The 18,950-nt window shown below is 37.3% G+C and overlaps 2 protein-coding genes across 3 annotated transcripts; both read right to left on the bottom strand.

Moving 5' to 3' along the window:
- Positions 1 to 598: 598 nt before the first annotated feature.
- Positions 599 to 3,472, bottom strand: LOC107220269 (major royal jelly protein 1). 2 transcript variants are annotated; one of them, XM_046731224.1, is made up of 7 exons: positions 3,362 to 3,472; positions 2,654 to 3,132; positions 2,355 to 2,582; positions 2,087 to 2,253; positions 1,797 to 2,015; positions 1,240 to 1,671; positions 599 to 1,012 (listed from the first exon to the last, which is right to left on the bottom strand). In XM_046731224.1, the coding sequence occupies exons 2-7, from the start codon at positions 2,733 to 2,735 to the stop codon at positions 725 to 727; spliced, it is 1,416 nt and encodes a 471-aa protein (XP_046587180.1). In that variant the 5' UTR covers positions 2,736 to 3,132; positions 3,362 to 3,472; the 3' UTR covers positions 599 to 724. The 2 variants fall into 2 exon arrangements, with proteins under 2 accessions (XP_046587180.1, XP_046587181.1); XM_046731225.1 differs by lacking the exon at positions 2,654 to 3,132 and having other exon boundaries at positions 3,362 to 3,455.
- Positions 3,473 to 8,227: 4,755 nt separating this feature from the next.
- On the bottom strand, positions 8,228 to 10,820 carry LOC107222278 (alpha-glucosidase). The gene is made up of 6 exons (XM_046733006.1): positions 10,622 to 10,820; positions 10,024 to 10,487; positions 9,500 to 9,943; positions 9,098 to 9,353; positions 8,631 to 8,976; positions 8,228 to 8,545 (listed from the first exon to the last, which is right to left on the bottom strand). Exons 1-6 carry the CDS (start codon positions 10,788 to 10,790, stop codon positions 8,473 to 8,475), a joined length of 1,752 nt encoding a protein of 583 aa, XP_046588962.1. The 5' UTR covers positions 10,791 to 10,820; the 3' UTR covers positions 8,228 to 8,472.
- Between the last annotated feature and the right edge of the window lie 8,130 nt (positions 10,821 to 18,950).

Here is an 18,950-nt window from a genome sequence, read left to right as displayed (position 1 = left end):
TACCTTGAAAAAGTCACAATTTTCCTCGAATTTAATCCCTTCTTACATTTTGCGTATTCAGTTCCCTTCAACTGCAAATGAGCAATTATGGAGGAGACAAAAAACGAGGAAGTACAGGCGACAAGGTTACATAAAAATAATTGAGAAAAAGAATGATACAATGGTAATAGGTAAACATTAGTAACCACCAATGAGGACCGTGGAAATCACGAGTGGTAGGTGAGAATCGGATGTGAACGTTTGGCAGTTTATCGCCAGCTGGAGAAGGTAATCAATCGGATTGTCCCCACCAAAAACTTCCAATCTAGAGAACACGCTTTCGCACGACTTCGTTTTGTCATAACTTAAGCGTATATAAACGCTAATATTCGAAAAACTCGTATCCGATTCATTTGTCAGAAACCGGACTTTGATAATATTTCTTTAAAATTAACCAACTTGTAACATAATTGAACGCCGAATCTAAGGTGAATCCTTGAGTCTATTTACCCCAGACTAACGATAAAAATCTCATGCAATTAAGAGAAAAGAACTCGAAAGCATTGAGGAATGGGGGATATAGAATCAGTAGGTACAAGATAATCACATTGATAAAGAATTTGATTGCTGAATAAGTTTATTACGTATGAATCTATGCTTACATAATCGAAGACAAGTTAGATATACGTATGAAATTGAAAATCGTTATTGCAAAGTATATTAGACGTATCAAACACTTCCCAGGTTATGAAGGTGTGTACAGGCAGGCGCTCTGTTCGTAAAGCGTGTAGTTCTTCTCGAAGATAGTGTCAACTACTTCATACGACTCTGGTTCGCACACTGTGCCTTCAACGTAGGCATACGGCTCCACGGTCATAATTCTGATGTTGACGTCAGTAAAATCGACAGTTCCGAGTATGAACTTTTGCAAGCGATTTGACATGACCCAGAGTTCTTGGGTACCGTTTGTGAAATGTTTCATTTTCAAACTGAAAACGAACTGCAGCCTTTCGTCATCTTGCGTCAACTCCGCCTGGAAAAGTCCAAAATCACACGCTGTAGTACAATTTTAGAGATCACTGAAACGTTATCGATTGAAATACAGATATCGCTTGAAGTTTGTTCACGAGGTTTATGAAATTGCTCTCAGGAAGCTTCTTCAGACAATTAATTCGTCAATATTGTGTAACTGAGAATTGGTTTGATAGAATTCACGTAACTTCATCATTATTTTGATTCAGAGATCTCGATGTTACTTACGACATTGGCGTCTGCCAGAGGGTGTTCCAGATGCCAGCATCCAATGGCATTGGCAGAGATGAAATTAGCGAACAAGAGACCCTCCTTTGTGTAAGTTTTCGCGGGTTCCTGACTCGGCGGTGTGTAAGTCGAAAGGTAGAAGGAGAGTTCACTTCCGGTCCAGGAGTTGTGCAATTCGTCAACGTTCACGGTGTACGACTTTATTTTTGACATGGGCTTGAAAATCAAGTAATTTCCATCCTCCACGAATCCAGGAGGAAAAATTAGAAGGCCCGAAGGTCCGAGATACATATCTACAGACTCATCGCATGAGGTGAAGTTCGTTGCACTTGCATCCGAATAATCCGGCTCGAAGATCTTATCTTGGAGCCGCCATGTGGCCGTTAGATTGGAAATGAGAAGCCCGTAGCCCTCCAAGTCCGATATGTAAAGCTGTGAACGAAAAAATGTCAAATGAAAGGCTTTATGACTTGATGAATACATTGTAAGATAGCTTCACTAAGGAGGAAGCCTGGAAGTTCAAAATTTGAATCTGCAGTAACATACAATTTACTGACCCAAGTATTTTCACAGTTGTCCCCAGTTGTTTCAACAACCTGCAATTCGAGTCGCCCTTGGCTGGTGTTGGTTGGATTATGGCTTATGTTATCGGGGATCGTCATGTTGTACAACATTTCGTCTGTGCTCGGGTCAAACCCGAAAATTTTGGCACTGCAAACCTGCTCGTTTCCGATTTTTCCGGAGTCTACAAGCCAAAGTCTGTTGCACTGGTCGAGCTGCAATAATCGGACGGTAAGTGTACCACAGTAAATAATTCAATTCCTCTAGAATTTTCTCATATACTCACGTAAACTCTGTTGACGCTCGTGAAACCTGAGCAGTCGTCAGCGTTATTCCATGACCAGCTGGGATAAGGTTGCAGCAGTGGACCATTGTCCGCGGATTGAGACGAAATCACCGATAAGGTAGCGGGGTTATTCTTGTACCTTGGAGTCGTCACAATCACACGATCGTCTGCAAAGCCAAATATCATTAAAATGATGCAAATAGAGCATTTCCGAAGCAGCTTCATACTCGATTGCAAATATTTTTCGTAAGAAGCATAATTGAAGTACCAGGCAGTGATTGAACATCGACCACTACGATGTTAGTGTAGTCGTATGTTTCATTGGCAACAGCGGCTTCTTTTTCCGCGTCGCTTTCCCAAACGTAGTCGATGTATTTCCATTCGTAAATGGTTTCGAGATCTGCTGCAGCTGAAGACCATGCCACGCATGCCAAGAAAATGGGCAGTATTCTCCAAATACGGGAAAACTGAAGCGTCATGATGAAGAGCGGAGTTCCTAATTTCGAAAAATAGGATGGATTGAGTAAATCTTATAATTGGTATTAAATTTTATTTTCTAAGACTAACCGGCCTCGTCGCTCGTTTTGCTCGTTTCCGAGGAACATACTTTTCTACGGTCAATATAAAGCTTCAACGGGGTCTGTTCCATTTGTACTCATGTAACGCTTATAATTAGCAGAAGATTGGATCGATACCCGATGCGATTCATCACCGGATCTTCATATTCTCATCAATTTTGCGTAGCTTACGAAACAATACTTTCTCCTACCTCTGCGTGTTTCTCTTGCGTATTAAACAAGCAGTACGATACTGCCCTAAATAGACAATTTCGACCGTTCTTTCTTCCATTTTACTGACTTTGTTCCCTTTGAAAATGAATTTTTTTCCAAATTCAAATATAAATTTATCATGAAAACTTGGGAACGATATGAAGAAAGGGACTTTAAAAGGCTAACTTCGTAGAGTCGTCGTCGCGTCTTAAAACCGCCATCTTCGCGAGTTTTCCCTGATCTTTTTGTGCATAGAGATTTACGTCATCGTTTTATCTAAAAAAAAATTTACAAAGCTATAAGGTGCTGCAGGTCAAGTGAATTATATACGTATGTACGTAGTGTAACAATGATCAGCACAACTGTTCTAATAGTTGAACTTTGGTCAAAGTGGCCGCGTTTAAATGTCGATTAGTTTGGTTCCGAGATGCATTTGTGAGTAAAAATGACTGACTTTTTTGCGTCATGAGATGCAACTGGTTTTCCTCGAAAATCCAATACTCACGTTGAGGTAGTTTGCTGTCACAAAATCTTCCAGATTCTTCACTCACGATGCTGGATGTGAATCTGATGCTCCCCTTAGAACAGGGGCTATTTATACTACTCGACGTCAAGGTCTTTTACATCCCATTCGGCTCTATAATCATTATATAAGTTTAACATGTGCAATTATCGATTACCTTTTATTGGTTTCAAGCGCAGCGATCCGTTAAGCCGCACACCCAACCCCAGTTTTGGAATCTACGCCATTTTTCGGACGAAAACGATTTACCAATAATTTCAATGCTTGCTTATACATGAAAGCCACGTATGTAGCCATGATTGTGATTGCGCTGTCACACCAAATTCGCAAATTCAATAACTGCAGTGTGGTAAAATAAGATGAAAGAAGCCTGTTAAAATAGTTATAGATTCGGCATTTCAATTTTCTATTTCCCATACATTTGACATAGGCGAAATTTTGATTGATAATTCTGAATTTTATAACTCGCATACGAGTGCACGTACAAAATAAATCGATAACGCCGATTTGTATTAAGTTGTTTTTTACAGCCTAGCAAGGCCTTCTACAGAAATGGTCCTCCGGCATTTTGTGGTAAGTCTGACAGTTTTGCTCTCAAAAAATTTGAAATTTTATACAAGTTTAAGTTTGACATTGAATAACATTTGAACGCGTAGATTTATCACATGGCGACTGGGGATCCATTTTGTAGAGGGTTCAATCCTCCAAAGTACTATGTCTTCGGTCTTTCTGTGTGTTCGTCCGTTGGCGAGTTATTAAATTCAGAATTAACAAATAACCTTTTTTCCACGTTGAATGAATTCAGGGTTAATTTGTTATTTTGACAGACATTTTATGTCACTTCACTGTTACTATTAATTGTGTAAACTTGAAAAAAAGTAGTCGATTTTTCTTAATCACCATACTATAGAACACACTTGCTTGTGTTTCAACATATTCTGACTTTGAAAACTATGTTTGTTTTGCAAACAAAGATTTTCAAAAATAGTTTCCGGCAAGACCCTGTGTTACATATAAGTTGCATATAAGTTTTCATTCTAATTGTTATCTGCCGCAATATATTTTTTACCAGATTGGTCCTTTCAGTCCAATTCAATCTTCATTCTTCTTACAAAATCAATCGTTGTAAAGATACAATATGGTCGAAAATGCATATGCAAAGTAGTTCTCACTTCGTTTCTGAACACTAACGGTGAAGTAAAAAAACAAAAAAAAAACAAAAAAAAAAAAACAAACCATTGATTCAAAGGGACTAGGAAGCGCAAATAAGCCGGAAATGAGATAAAATTCAAATGGCATTTGTGAAGAACTGAACCAACATACGTACAATTTCTTTTTTAAAACGTTTTATTGAAGTTTTGGTTATAAAATTTAGTGGTTAAAGTTTGAAAAATATAAATATTCAAGGGAAGTACGGGCGGATAAAGAAGACCACGTGTCTCATGCGCTGAACGGTAGGAGTTTTCGGCAATTTTCAAGCTTCATTCTCTTCGGGGGATGTTCCTTTGCAGACTGAAGCTGAAATTTTTGAGAAAACATGAAAATTAAAAAAACGTAGCTAAAATTTGAAAAACATTGAAAAACGAATGATATTTATTGTAACAACAACAATAATAATTTTCATTTTTTCACACAAACCTTGGTTCACTTTCTAGAAGAGGTTGATATCTTCATTAAAAAAAAAAAGATTTAGGAATATCAAAAAAAATTGCTCATGTTTTTTCAGTAGTTTACAAAGGCGAATTCACTTTTTACCACGTTTTCAGTCGTCAAAGGCTTTCTAGTCCCCCTGAGCCCAATATTGCGAATTTTTCAGTTTGTCTTACGCTAAAATATTTGGAAGAGATCGTAGTAACAGAATAAGGAAAAAAATTAAACATTTCCATTCTTTTCGCTTCCTAGTTCCCTAAGATAAATATACTCTTAATTTGCAGACGGTAAAATTATTTCGAAATCGCGCTCGTTCGAAATCGTTATCATCTCAATCTGTAATCAACGATGAATTAGGCAACGCTGTTGAATTTAGCAAAATATTCTTTTATGTTGCACAGCTGTGTAAATCGTCATCCAGAAATAAAGATTCCACTCAATTTCCGAAATGTTTCACGTGATCAACTCAAGTTACCAGGCATACGTATTATTTCCACGTGATAGCGCGTAAAATTTTACATCCTGCCATGCGATTAATATTCGCAGATCTTCCTTCATTACACATCAGTGATTATTTTTATCCAAATCCGTGGTGACGTATGAGTCATTTTGATTGTGAAGGTGGCAAGATCGCAGCGCTGACCAGTGTCCATTCAATCTTCGATATATAAATTGGTTTGTAAAATTGTCCGGTTTTAACCTTTTATTATAAATGGTTAAGACGGTCGGAAATCTTATCATTGACCCTCAACGCATTAACGAAGTAACGAATTTTGGAAGGGCAGTATTTTTGTTGAAGTTTGAACAGACTCGAAGTGCGCTTTCATCGTTGAAGCGAATAAACGACTAATAAATAACGTTATTCGATCAATTTTTGAAGATTATACCGACGGAAAGCAAAACATAGCCTAATCATCTCCTAGAAATTTCTCGAATCCGCGTTTTTGAATATACATAAAACTTTATATTAAGCTGCGACACGTATTTCTAACGTACACGTCGATGCTTGTGCAAGGTGAAATGATTATTATGATTTCGCAATAACAGACATTCCATATTTGAATTTATTCGAAATGTCACGCTTGAATGAATAAAAAATTACATTCATCTGCTGATCAAACTTTGCAAATCGTAGGCCAAACACGTTCAGAATATCTGTTTTTCCTTTCTACACATTTTTCTTCCAAATTCAAATAAGGCCGAATCTGCTACACGTCTCATCGAGCAGTATGAGCAGGACTTTGACTGATTTTCCGCGTGATAATTTAACATTGGATTACTGCACGGGGAACCAATATGCAAACTTCACTTGAATAAACAGTAAAAGATATTCAAATTTACCGAGTCGTTTCGTAATAAACGCGAGTTTTGAAAACGAAAAAAGTAATCTAACGTGACCCTTTTTTATTCGATACTGCGAGTGTGATTGTAGTTTCAGTATGAAGAAGGGGGGAAAGGTAAGATTGCGAAAGAAGTTTTTACTTCTCAAGCACTTTTATTCACAGGCGTTGAAGAGAGTCGCCCAATTATAAGTCGTAAAAAGACCGTAAATTTTATCAACTATTATTAATTTTTATCATTAATATATATCGTATACATATATCTCCAAGTATAGAAGTCCACGTAGTTCAAACCCAAAAGAAAGATTAACAGCCCCATACTGTATACGGTTCTGATGGAAAAAACTCCAATGCATTTTCATTTGACACTGAAGATATGGCAATAAAGAAATAGTACGAATACTTCGAATTTACTATTGCGATTTCGTATAATCCGTGTACTACATATGTATTTTATGTGCTTTATCGGTTCGGAAATAAAATGGTTCTTACCGGGATTGCTAAAAAAATGGATCCGATTCAAACACGTCCCGTATTCGAAGTTTTTACCCGAGTTTTCGGGAGCCCGAACAGCCTTAATTAAAACACTACGACCCTGAAGGTATCAGACCTTAACCTCTTAGTAAAAAAAAGAAGAAATTCTCAGGATTGACAAAACCGATTTGATTGAAAATTTAATATGTTATGAATCGATAGAGTGAAGAGCTTTTATAGATACAATGGATAGATTTTTAGTGCATTTATCTTTATACTGAAAAAAATATCACAGTAAGGAACAAAAATTTGAGAGTTAACAATTTTTTTTTATCATTAATTTAATAAGCTCAAAAACTGACCATTATGTCTATAAAAACTCTCGACTTTCTCAATAACGTGATTAATTTTCAAATAAAGCGGTCTATTTAATCCTGCGAAAAAAATTATTTTCTGTTTTTTGTTATTTCCTTGTTTTTGCCAATTGGCTGAATAAGCTATAACTTGGGGCGGCAAAACTTAGAAGCGACTTTTTTTAAAATTAGCCCGTACACTTGTTACAGGGAAATAGCTGAGCGTCACACGAATGGAAATGGATTAACAGAGTTTTTTGAAAAATTAGAGAAATTTTGAAGCCAATGTCATAAAAATGTTCCTGAAAAATGATCAGCTCAGGCGACTGAACATATTCGCGTATGGGCTATTCCGCGTCAACCGGATCAGTCGTCTCTCAGATATTTTTTTAATTTGGCATGTGGATTCTGTAGGGGGAGTTAGATTTTTGTGCCAAAGCGCGAGTCTCATAATGCAAAATTCGATTTTTTATTAACAATAACAAATTAGACTCCCATTTTTTTCAAAAATTCATAACTTCGGCAAAAAATTAGATACAATATTTTTTTTTTTTCAAATTACGCGGAAAGCTCCATAGAATTTAAAAAAAAAATACGAAATGTTAAAAAAAAGTTGTTATCAATTGTTTATTTAACAATTAATTTTTCAAAGATTTTTAAAATGGTGACTGACTCCATAAAAAAATTTTTTTAAAATTCTGACATGTTCCTTGAACTGTACTACAACCTGTGAATTAATTCCAGAGGGGTGTTTTTCTTCGTTTTCGAGTAAAAAATCATTAAAGGTGTCTCTACGTAATGGCGGGCGGCCGGTTGCCGTCCACCGCTACCCCAATAATAATTTATTCAACAGAACTATTTTTGATCTATTTCGTACAACTTGCAAATTGTTGTAATAATGTGATATTCACTTCGCCGCCCGTGACTGCTGTATTTAGACGATCGAGACAATATTTTTTTTTTCAATTCAACGACAGGAATGAAAGGATGGAGTGTGTAACCTGTGATTGGACAAGTAACAGCCACGAAGGTTTAAAGTAGTGGTTGGCTTATCTTTATTTTGTAATTATTGGGCTACAATTTGGAGTAGGTCTCAAATACTTTTTCGCAGGCAGCAGGCCAAGAATTTCAGTTGTTAGTAATTCTCAAGGAGTTATGAATCTCGTTTGCTATAAGTTTCGTCCATTTTCTTTGCCGGATGTTTGAAAAGATCTCAGCATGTTCGTTGCCCATATATTGCACCATCAGAATGTTACGGATGGATTCAGCGGTGGTCTTACGAACTCACACCCAGGAGTACCATTGAGCCATGCTCCGGGACCTCTATGCTCGATTTTTCGTATGTATCTCTGGAAGTAAGAGAGGAGAGTCATGAATTACTTTGAACAGTAATGGAGGCTATTTGTACTCTTCAACAATAATCGATCAACTCACCCGACGTTGTCGTTCAGTCCGGAATACATATCAGCTATAACAAGTTCCAGGGTATCGGGCAGACCGTCAAAGTAATCATCCAAGTCGACCGTGACGGTGGAATTTTCCCAGTTCATCAACACAACTATTGGATTCTCGCCGTCAAGTTGCCTAGCGATACCTACCATCTGATCTTCAATAAGTTCGACGTCGACTGTTCCTTCTTCCCATACGGTGGTGTTACGTAGAGCAATTGCTTTTTGTATATTTTGGTAATGACTGAAATCGGCCTCTTTCTCAGCGGCAAGGTTTACTGTCACGTAGTCCGGATTGACCTTGAGGAAAGTTGTAGAGTTTGTGGAGAAACCTGAAAGTGGTCGATCCATATACAATTTCACGGAGAAATTTTGACGAGACTCGAGTTCAAAGGTTTACCAATCAGAGAGAAAGGTTAGCGCCTTCGTTCAAGAAAAATGGGGCATACTAACCGGCAGAAGTGGTGTTGTCCCATTGGTACGGAGTGCGCACGGGGTCTCGCGAGTACAGAGTGTAAGTTGTATTAGTCGTACTGCAAGCTCGGACATCGGTAGTTTCTGCCCACGTGAGATATGTGTTGGTCATACCGAGCTCATCACCATTGTACATGGTGAAAACACCAGGCAGCAAAAGTGTCGACAAGTGAAGTCCATCAGTTCGGTACAGTCCGATTCGTGTAGCGATTCGATTCATGTCGTGATTTCCGAGCTGCATGGAAACGAGAATCGTGAAACTTACAGAACATACAAACTTCTTCGTCTTATTCTTCTTCCAAATGGCTATGCCTCCGAAGAGGAAGTGCCAAACATGCAAACTTGACGGAACGTAGATTAATAAATGCAACAATGACTTACCACCCAATTAGCTGTTTTACCCGATGGCATATTGTCGAGCCATTCGATGAATATGTCGTAGATGTCCTCCGCTGTATCTATAACAGCGTCGTTGGCGATATCTCCGTCTTTGATGAAGTAAAAGTTGAATGGAAAGTCATCATCGTAGTCATACCATTTCATAACGTATTCAATGTCAGAGTATCCTTCCGTGCAGATGAACCGAACCTTGTCGTTACCCTTTGAGGCTGTATAATTGTTTATGTGTTCCTTCCACTCTTTCACGATAGGATAATTTTCTGGTTGATCCTTTGTTTGGGTGTGGTTCAGGTAGAAATAATTGCTTGAATCGACATCTTTGTCGGACCTAGTTTCGTTCTCCAGAGTAGAAGACTCTACGTAGTACGGCGCAGCGTCGATACGGAAGCCATCTACGTCATGATCAAGCCAGAACGTAAGAACGTTCTGAAAAGTCATGAAATTTCAGATGAATTCTCGCTGCCTCTTAAACAAACAGATGTTATTCAAATGAAAGTATGTTTTACCTTCATTTCCGACATCACGAGAGGGTTCGTCCAGTTAAGGTCGACTTCGTGCACGCTGAATTGATGAAGATAATAAGCTTCGCGTTCGTCGACCCATTCCCAAACGGTGCCGTCGTTGAAGACGTCCAACCAATTATTTGGATAGCTAAGATAGTCGCCGTAATAAACTCCTTTGTTCCAGACGTAGTAACTGTAGTATGGTTCGATTCCCTGTTTTGCTTTGAGGAACCATTCGTGTTCGTCACTCGTGTGGTTGGGAACAAAGTCGATGATTACTTTTAGTCCCAATTCATGGGCCGCAGTTACCAGTGCATCGAAATCGTCAAGTGTCCCGTAATCTGTGTTCACGGCAGTGAAATTGGAAATGTCGTAGCCACTGTCAACCATGGGAGTCTCGTATATGGGCGGCAGCCAAATGCACGTCACGCCCAGGTCGACAAAGTGTTCCATTTTGCTCTTGATACCTATTCAATTATTACAGAGCAAAGTCAGAAATATCGAAGTTGGTAATTTAACTGCATTCACCTCACTACATATGTGTACGAATTGAATGGCAAGAAAACAATGTCGCCATTGTAAAGAAAACCATGTGACTTACCATTCAGATCTCCTTTTCCATCGCCATCACTGTCCTTAAACGATTCGACCCAGACTTCGTAGATAACGTTTTTCTGCCACCACTCGGTGGGTGCGGTGACATTGTAAGTTACGGCATCAACCGATGCCGCAGCAGCAAGGATGAGGAAGAGCAGCTGGGGAGCACACATCGTGACACTCGAATTCTTCGTCGCTTGACATCTCATCCGTTTTCAGCTGTATTTATACGAATAATTGATACCGTATTTCGCCATTACTCATTGGTTTGCGGCGTGGGGGAACGCAAATAAAATGTGTTCTTTGTAAAAGCGTTTCCCCAATGAGAAGTCGTTTATTTTCATGCTTCTATAATCATAATCGGAATTCATACGTTTCTACACGGTGCGTTACCTTTTTTTCTTGTCCAAATGTAATCCTGTACACCATAGATATTGCGAAGACGGTGGGTTTGTTAGTTATTACCGCGACCAAAACCTCTTTGTTCATTGTTTCAAAGTTTCTGATGACCACTTTTAGCTAAAAATACAACTATTGTATTTATCATGGACATTGGCCGATGTTCAAGCATAAACATATTTGACCTCTTGATCTCTGCCACAACACATTAAAATCGGAAAGTTTTAATTTGATTTCAAAATATTATTAAATCAAAGAGGTAATTTTAAAAATACTGCGACATGTTGTTAGGCTAAAGCGAATGCGGTATTTTTTTGAACTTCAGACGATGAGAAAAACACGGAAAACCAATGATGAAAATGAAATTTTATGTTGCTGCTTACTGTTAACAAATCCTTGGTAATATCATACAATATCATATGATTATTTCGAAAAAAATCAACCCGCTAAACCCGTTAAGTGGCTTTATAATAATTACTGAAAATTTTAGATTTTTCGGTAATGAAAACTTCAGTTGCCTTAAAAATATAAAAGCCTAAGACAACGCAGTAATCAATTTATGTTTCAACTGTTTTTGGAACATGCTGGACCGATTTCAATGAATCAAAAACGAAAATTTTATTCATGTAAATCAATAAAAATATATAACTGCAAGGTGACCCAGCATCAAGTGACCAAAGTGATAGGGGTTATAGAGGCGGTCGAACTGCGTAAATGAACCTTTATTTAGGCAACAGAGTACATTGAGCGCCGGCATGTCACAAAATTATTAGGTATGTTTGAGAGGGTGAACCACCCTCTCTGTTTTACTCTTCATTCACGGTATCATACATTTGCCAATCCATTCTGATATGACTGGTGCCATTATATCGAAAACACAAATGTTGTGTATGTGTACTCGTGCATACTTGAAGAAACATCCATAAAGGGTGTAAACTACCCCTCAAGTAAGGGTAAGTACGAATAATTATATTTGTATGATGGAAAAATTTCTTTTTGCACCGTGCAGATCTTACAACAGCTATATGATTACAACCGGGTATTTGACTATGTGTTTGTGATCCACCGAAACTAAAATCAACAGGGTTTTCAAAATATTCTGGTTTTTCCGTTGTATAATTACTTTTGAACCATTAATATTTAGAAAGATTTACCTAGCGCGGATATGAAAGTCGATTATGTGTAAGAGATTGCAGTTCGATAATTTTATTCTTTAAACGTAAATTTATTTCAGAATCCAATAAAGTTAACGCCGTCTGAAAAATGTCAAAAATTTTCCCATATCCGGAATCTAAATACATCAAGCGGTTGAATTTTTCCAATCGTATCTAGCCTTTGTGTATAACCATTGGAAATATATATTTATTTCGAGGGGCTGCTTCTCCAACGACCTTCGGGCAGTGTCCACTCCAAAAATATATCAGTAATACGCTGTCACTACAGGGATTAAGAAAAATACTTTTTCCAATCAAGCTTTGAAATGCTTGAATATTATACGATCCAAGCCATTACGATATTCCACCCTTGACTCCACAATCGGAATTGTCACGTTTATAGTTCGCAATGTAAAAAATCGCAAGAATCTTTTACAAGTTTATGCATGTTCAACTAAAGATGCGACGCAAAACTATTTCATACGCATCAGGCATAGCGGATGATTCCGTTTTATTCACGGTTCTCCGTATTATCTGAAGTTGTATATAATTGTTCAATGCAGAGTGCTCGGATGAAACGGGCGTCTCGAATAATGTCGGAGAACGCTGTCAAATCTGGAGAATTTTGAGAAAATCTCAGGCGTTCGGTAGGATAATTGGATGCGCATTTAGTTCTATCGAAACGTGCCGGACTTGACAATTTCACCGGGCGCTCCCCCTGAAATTCTTTCCGGATGATGGAATTCCAACAGGATGTTTACCGTTTTCAAGCGAAGCGAATTTTCAGAACTAAAGAGTTTTAACAAGTTTTCTCCCTTGTGGGTTAGGAAGCACGTGAAATCTTCGTGATAAACTAATATCAAATCAAGTGTGATACATAACGGCGAAATTAAGGAAATGACTAAAAATATTATCTCAGTAAAATACTCCACACTGTTGAATGATGTTCTCTTTGTAAAATGAATTTTTCACCCGAAGGATTTACAAAAATGACAATTTACACATTACGTATACTTTACGATAAATACAGCTGTGCAATGAAAAAAATGTTTGGAAAAACTCACTGTAGTGCGTAATAAAATAATTTCAAATTGCGCAACTAATAAATCGAAACTTCCGGAATAGTTTTAAGAAACTGTAGCTATACTAACTTTCAAATAATTGCGTGGTACGTGCGAGAATTTCCATTGTCTATGTCAACGCTATCTTTTCATCGTTTATAGAAGCGTTCAAAAATTACGTCATACCTACTTCGAACTTTGTACTCAATATTTTTTTAAAACAAATAATTTTTTTGCCAGAATCCCGGCTAGATGCCGACCAGGTCCTAAAATTGCAGCCAAATTTCTATCCGTAGGTATGTCTATGAGTTATTTCCAATTTTGGCCAATCCTTGGGCAAAACATACGTAGAAGGATCGTTTCGGCCAGGAGAGAATTTCTAGTGAATGATTACTTTTCACTTTGCGTTCCTGAATGAAAGCTAAGAATTATTTTACCATTACAATAAATAGTAACGTATGTATCGAAAAAACATGAAATATACCCTAGAACTTTAATGGGAATTTCTTGTATCATGTCCCTCCTTCCTTTACAGCTGAGCTTACGTAATTCCTTAGCAGTACTTGGTACGAATTACGATCGACCTTCGTGGCATCTCTTGTCATTTCAGGTGTGTCACGTACAGAAAAATTAGCTTAATAATCCACGATATCCGCCTACCTAAATTGCGCCGTGTTGCGGAACTAATACATACCTGAAAAAATAATCAATTTAGTGCAATGTTACGGAAATAAGACCGAAGTTTCCTTGATCATCAATTCAGCTGTGTAATGGTAGACAGAAACCTCGCTAAAATTAACTACATTACGTCGCACATTAACCGAAATTCGAGGCAATAATAATCATCCCTCTAGTTATTTCTACTAAATATTCAAATTGAGTTTACTTCAAGTTGATTAGTCATAAAACCCATGATTTCGATTATCACTGCTTGCAAAATTCATTATGAATACGCAGATGAATCGAATTGTTGTGAAAATCATTCGTCAGTTCCTGTGACGAATCATTTAGCGCATCGAATATTTCAAGTGGTATGCATTTCTGTAGAATTTGAGAGAGTTTGTTTTATCACTTGTTCCGAAAGCTTGCGCGTGTAAGTTCTCGTTACATTTCATCTCGATGGTTTAAACATTACTGGAAGACTCATTGATGTAATGACAGAGAAGAATTTGCGCGTCTGAATTTCGAAGGGTTACGAATTACTTATAGCATTAGCAATATGAACAGCTGGTTCTTGGAGATGCAAAGATACGGGGGTTGAGTTGTCGTGAAATGCCCCATATATATATATATTGATTTATTTGCAAACTGTTTCCGCCTTGTCCACATGAAAATTCGAAGACACCCCAAATAAGGACCAACCTAATATATATATATTATATATATTATATATATTATATATATATATATCATCCCCAAGAGTTGAAGATGAACCCTCGACGTTGAAGGTAAACCCTTAGCGATAAAGGTTAATTCCTAACAATTGAGGGTTCAATCCCCAAGACATGAAGGTGAATCCTCGACGTTGAAGGTACACCTTCAACGATGAGGGTAATTCATATCCCTAAGATTTAACTGATATTAAATGTGAGGGTGAACTATCAACATTGCGGGGATTGTCCCCTGCAACCCCAAGGGATACACCTATCTCTTCTTGAGGGTAAACTCTAAAATTTGAGTGTCGACGCGAAAATATAATATGTAAAAGATTGGTGGTGAAGCCTTGATTCCATTGCAGGGTAACATAACCCGTGAAATTTCCAAGGTAATTCTTATGATATTCGTTGAAGTTCTATTACTCTCAACAACATGTGAAATGATCTATCTACATATTATTTATAGCAAAACCAATGATTCAATTTGAATTCAACTTTCGAGCAGCTCGCTGGAATTGAGCCATCGCATCATATAGTATAAGGATCACTATTGATGTTGCATTTTACTTACCCTGCATGCCATTATGCAACGCACCAAAAGAATACTACTTAGTTTTTTCAGGGTTGAAATTAGAAATCATAAACTACACTTTATATGGGGATTCTCACGTCAACTCGGTGAATCAAAAACATTGACCCTCTTCGATTTTCTCAGTCATTTTTTATATGATAGTTCTTGGAAATTATCTGAAAATTATCGAATCTGAATATTTTATATATTTTCATATAGTGTATGTACATTGTACATGTACGCATACATCTTCATTATAATATAATAATGAATGGAATGCATTGCGTATAGATAATTCTTCGTGGCTATATGAATTATACATACGTACGTTAAATTTTATTCACGATTATTTTTCTGCGTGGGGATGCATTATACCCTCCTTCTATATTAAACGCGAATTCGTATAGATATACAAGAATTTAATAATGTTTATATATAATTTTCGTGGCATTCAATGATAAAAATGAATATCCAAATGCATATATAACATATGTATATGATAGATTCAAGATATCAAATGAGAAATAACCAGACAACTTCTTGATGAGTCAGTTTCTATTGTATTTACTAATAGTGTGTAATGGACTTTTGTAATACCGTTATATCTATAATCCCAATGAAATGACACAATAAGCTCTTGACTCGAGAATTCTTTCAAAGTGAATCCTCGATTGGGAGGTTCACCCTCAACTCGGAGATAAACCCTTGACTTGGGGGTTAACCCTCACTTAAGAGGTAAGCTCTCAACTTGGGAGTAAACTCTAGACTTGGGAGTAAACCTTCGACTTCGAGGTTAACCCTGAATTAAGGGGTACGAACAGATTTTCACATTATTTGAAAATTATCAATTAACTTTCGTTCATAACAATATAATGATATACCATCCGGTTACACTTGACTACGAAAATTTGTTCTACTTTATTTCGAAATTATTGTGCGTGAACTACAAATCGGTAAGTAATAGTTATTCAAGTTTAGAGTCCATTGTTATACGTACGACTTGAAACGGACCTCGAATACATTTTTTGCGTTATTTTAAAGGGGCGAAGATAACGTTTCCAAGTAATCATCAAAAGTTAAACTTTAGTTTGTGATGAGTTTCGGCCAGACTGATCGTCGAATGGTGCAAGGAACGTCAATCCATCGTTGATGCTTGTGTGCAAAATTGTCGTAAGAACAAAATATCTCGGATTGATTCGGAATGGCTCTACGAACTTGTACCCAGAAGTACCATTGCGCCATACGCTGGGATGTACATGCTTGATTTGTTGTAAGTATCTCTGAAAGTCGAGAAATGAGTGATAGAAGTACTTTGAACGACGATCGGGATTGATTGACTTTTCAATTGGGCTATAGCCAACGGTGCGAATAAGGGATCAGAGGAGGACGACTTAGTAGTAACATTGGACAGAGCTTCTAATATCGACGACGCTGGAGCCGGGATTCGATCCGACCATCTCTCTTTCGCACCATAGATCTCGCACGGGCCTCGATATTCCACGATCCATCCCATAAGACACGACATCCCAGGGAATATCCCCATGAACAAGGAAGACGCTGAGCCCACGGAAATTAGACGAACTACCGAGTTATAAATTAATGACAGTTTTTCGATGTATGGTTAAGGTTGCATGATCACACAAGAATTGGTAAGAATTAGTAAGCGGTCGATAACCCTTCAAGGTTTCGGTCACCCATCATTTCATTTTGTGATTTTCTTTTATAAATAGTTAACAAATAAACAAGATTCTTATAGTGTATGCATCATGCCTTGAAAAAGGCACGCCAAGTTTCACGTACTAGTATAGTGTTTTTTTTCTCTCGTTTTTCAATAGCATTACATAGCAGTTGCCAATCCTTTGCTTGCAATCACATAGCGGTAGTACGGTTTGGTAACACACTCATAGTTGGATGTCAAAATAAACATTCATTCCCTGCTCACATCGCGATCGGAAAACTTTATCAATTTTTGACTCGTCTGATCGGCACCGCCGTATTTTATTTGTAATTCGAAAGTATGTTTATGTGTGAGTTTTTTTTAATTTTCTTCATACTCAATTATCACTTATAGTTGGATAAGTTTAGGGTTAGTCTGAACCCAGAGTAGCAGCATTGTGATTCCTAAGAGATATGAAAACTGAGGGTCAAGTTTCAATCGTACGTTTATAGTAAATTGACAGACATGTACTTGGTGATAGTGCGTGATTTGAATCTTTTTTCGTACGAGGTGATTATATGCATACATTTTTGATCAGAGATGGTGTTTTTGTGGGTAATGACCACATTTTAAATATACTTGGCGAAAGGTTTTCGCACCGGATGTGCTTTCTGGAGGGATTATATATACGACTCTTATACCACGGAGTCGAGTACAAGTGAAAAGTTTTACTAGGTAGGGTCTTTCGATCATGAGTTTCGTCGAAGTTTCTGCGATTGGATTCTGGCACTTGGAACAAAACTGGCTAATTGACTACAAATCAACTAATCTATCTCGATCGAGATAAAGTGATGAATGCGCCGATGTCATAAGACGTCTTCTATATTTTTCGAAAAACTACCGTGGTGTCCAATTTTTTCATAATATTTCAAGAGCCTATTTTTTTAATGTACCTACCATATAGTATTAACCTATTTTACATATTTCTGTTATCGGATGATGAAAGACTGCGGTTCATTTTCAATTTGAAAAGGATAAATTTTGGGAACGCCACGGAAGAGTTCTCGGTTATTTCGAATTGTTTGCGAAAATTTATCCAAAACAGACGATAGTATAACGGAGGAAAACTTTGCATTTTACGCAGGCCAACATTATGCGTATGTGGCAACACTCGGATTGAATATAATCAACGCTTACGATTACGGACATGGCTAAACTTGTTTCCTAGCTGTGTGGCAAGCACAGAGACGTACGAAAAAAAAAGTTTGAAATAACGTATTACTGATACTGTTTTTCTGACTTGTTAATTTTTTTCTAATATTCTCACTTTAATGAATTCAAACCAATTCACAGTACGTGCAGTGCAATTCATGTCAGAAACAATACACAGTTTGTAAATTATTTAAACAAGAAATCGATGTGTCTTTTATCTCACAAATCATACGTATGAAAGAAGAGATTATTAATTAATACTCAAAAACAAAAATTCAGAAAAAGGTTTATCAGCATGATCAATACTTTGCGTCATGGTCCCTGATGCAAGGATATGTTAACTCCGTATTATGCGAATTTCCACATGATTTATCACGAAGTACTTACTTGCAGAGACAAGAAGGAGCTATTGCAACATTTTTTCACTCACGAAAACAATTAAAAGAACAGTAAAAAATTATTACAATTCGACGTGTTAGGGCAACACAGGAATCATGTCTTTGAAATAAAAGTATGGCTGTAATAAAATTCGCGAGTTATATCACGTTTGGCTTTGCAGTTATGTCGCAATAAAGATGGTAAAACACTGAATAAATTTCCAATAAGTTTTTACACGGGTTAGGAAAAACCATCAACATACAGCAATAGCCTAATGGCTGAAGCTTTTTTAGTTGTGTCGATACTGAAATATTGATCACTCACGGAAAGATAGTCGCGTTGTCATCTTTATCTGTCTTGGCTCAAATCACGTTTGCACTAAAGTTGTCACGAAGGTAGTAGTTTACTACATTTATTTATGACCTAGAAGATAAAATTACACCGAAAGGTTTCTATAAGATGGGCTTTTGTACTCGTGGAGCATGCCAACTGGTGACGGTTAGCTCAAGGTACGTACAAAGTCAT

The sequence above is a fragment of the Neodiprion lecontei genome, chromosome 2 (genome assembly GCF_021901455.1).
Source record: "Neodiprion lecontei isolate iyNeoLeco1 chromosome 2, iyNeoLeco1.1, whole genome shotgun sequence".
Classification (NCBI taxonomy): domain Eukaryota; kingdom Metazoa; phylum Arthropoda; class Insecta; order Hymenoptera; family Diprionidae; genus Neodiprion; species Neodiprion lecontei.
This window is presented reverse-complemented; position numbering and strand designations above follow the sequence as displayed.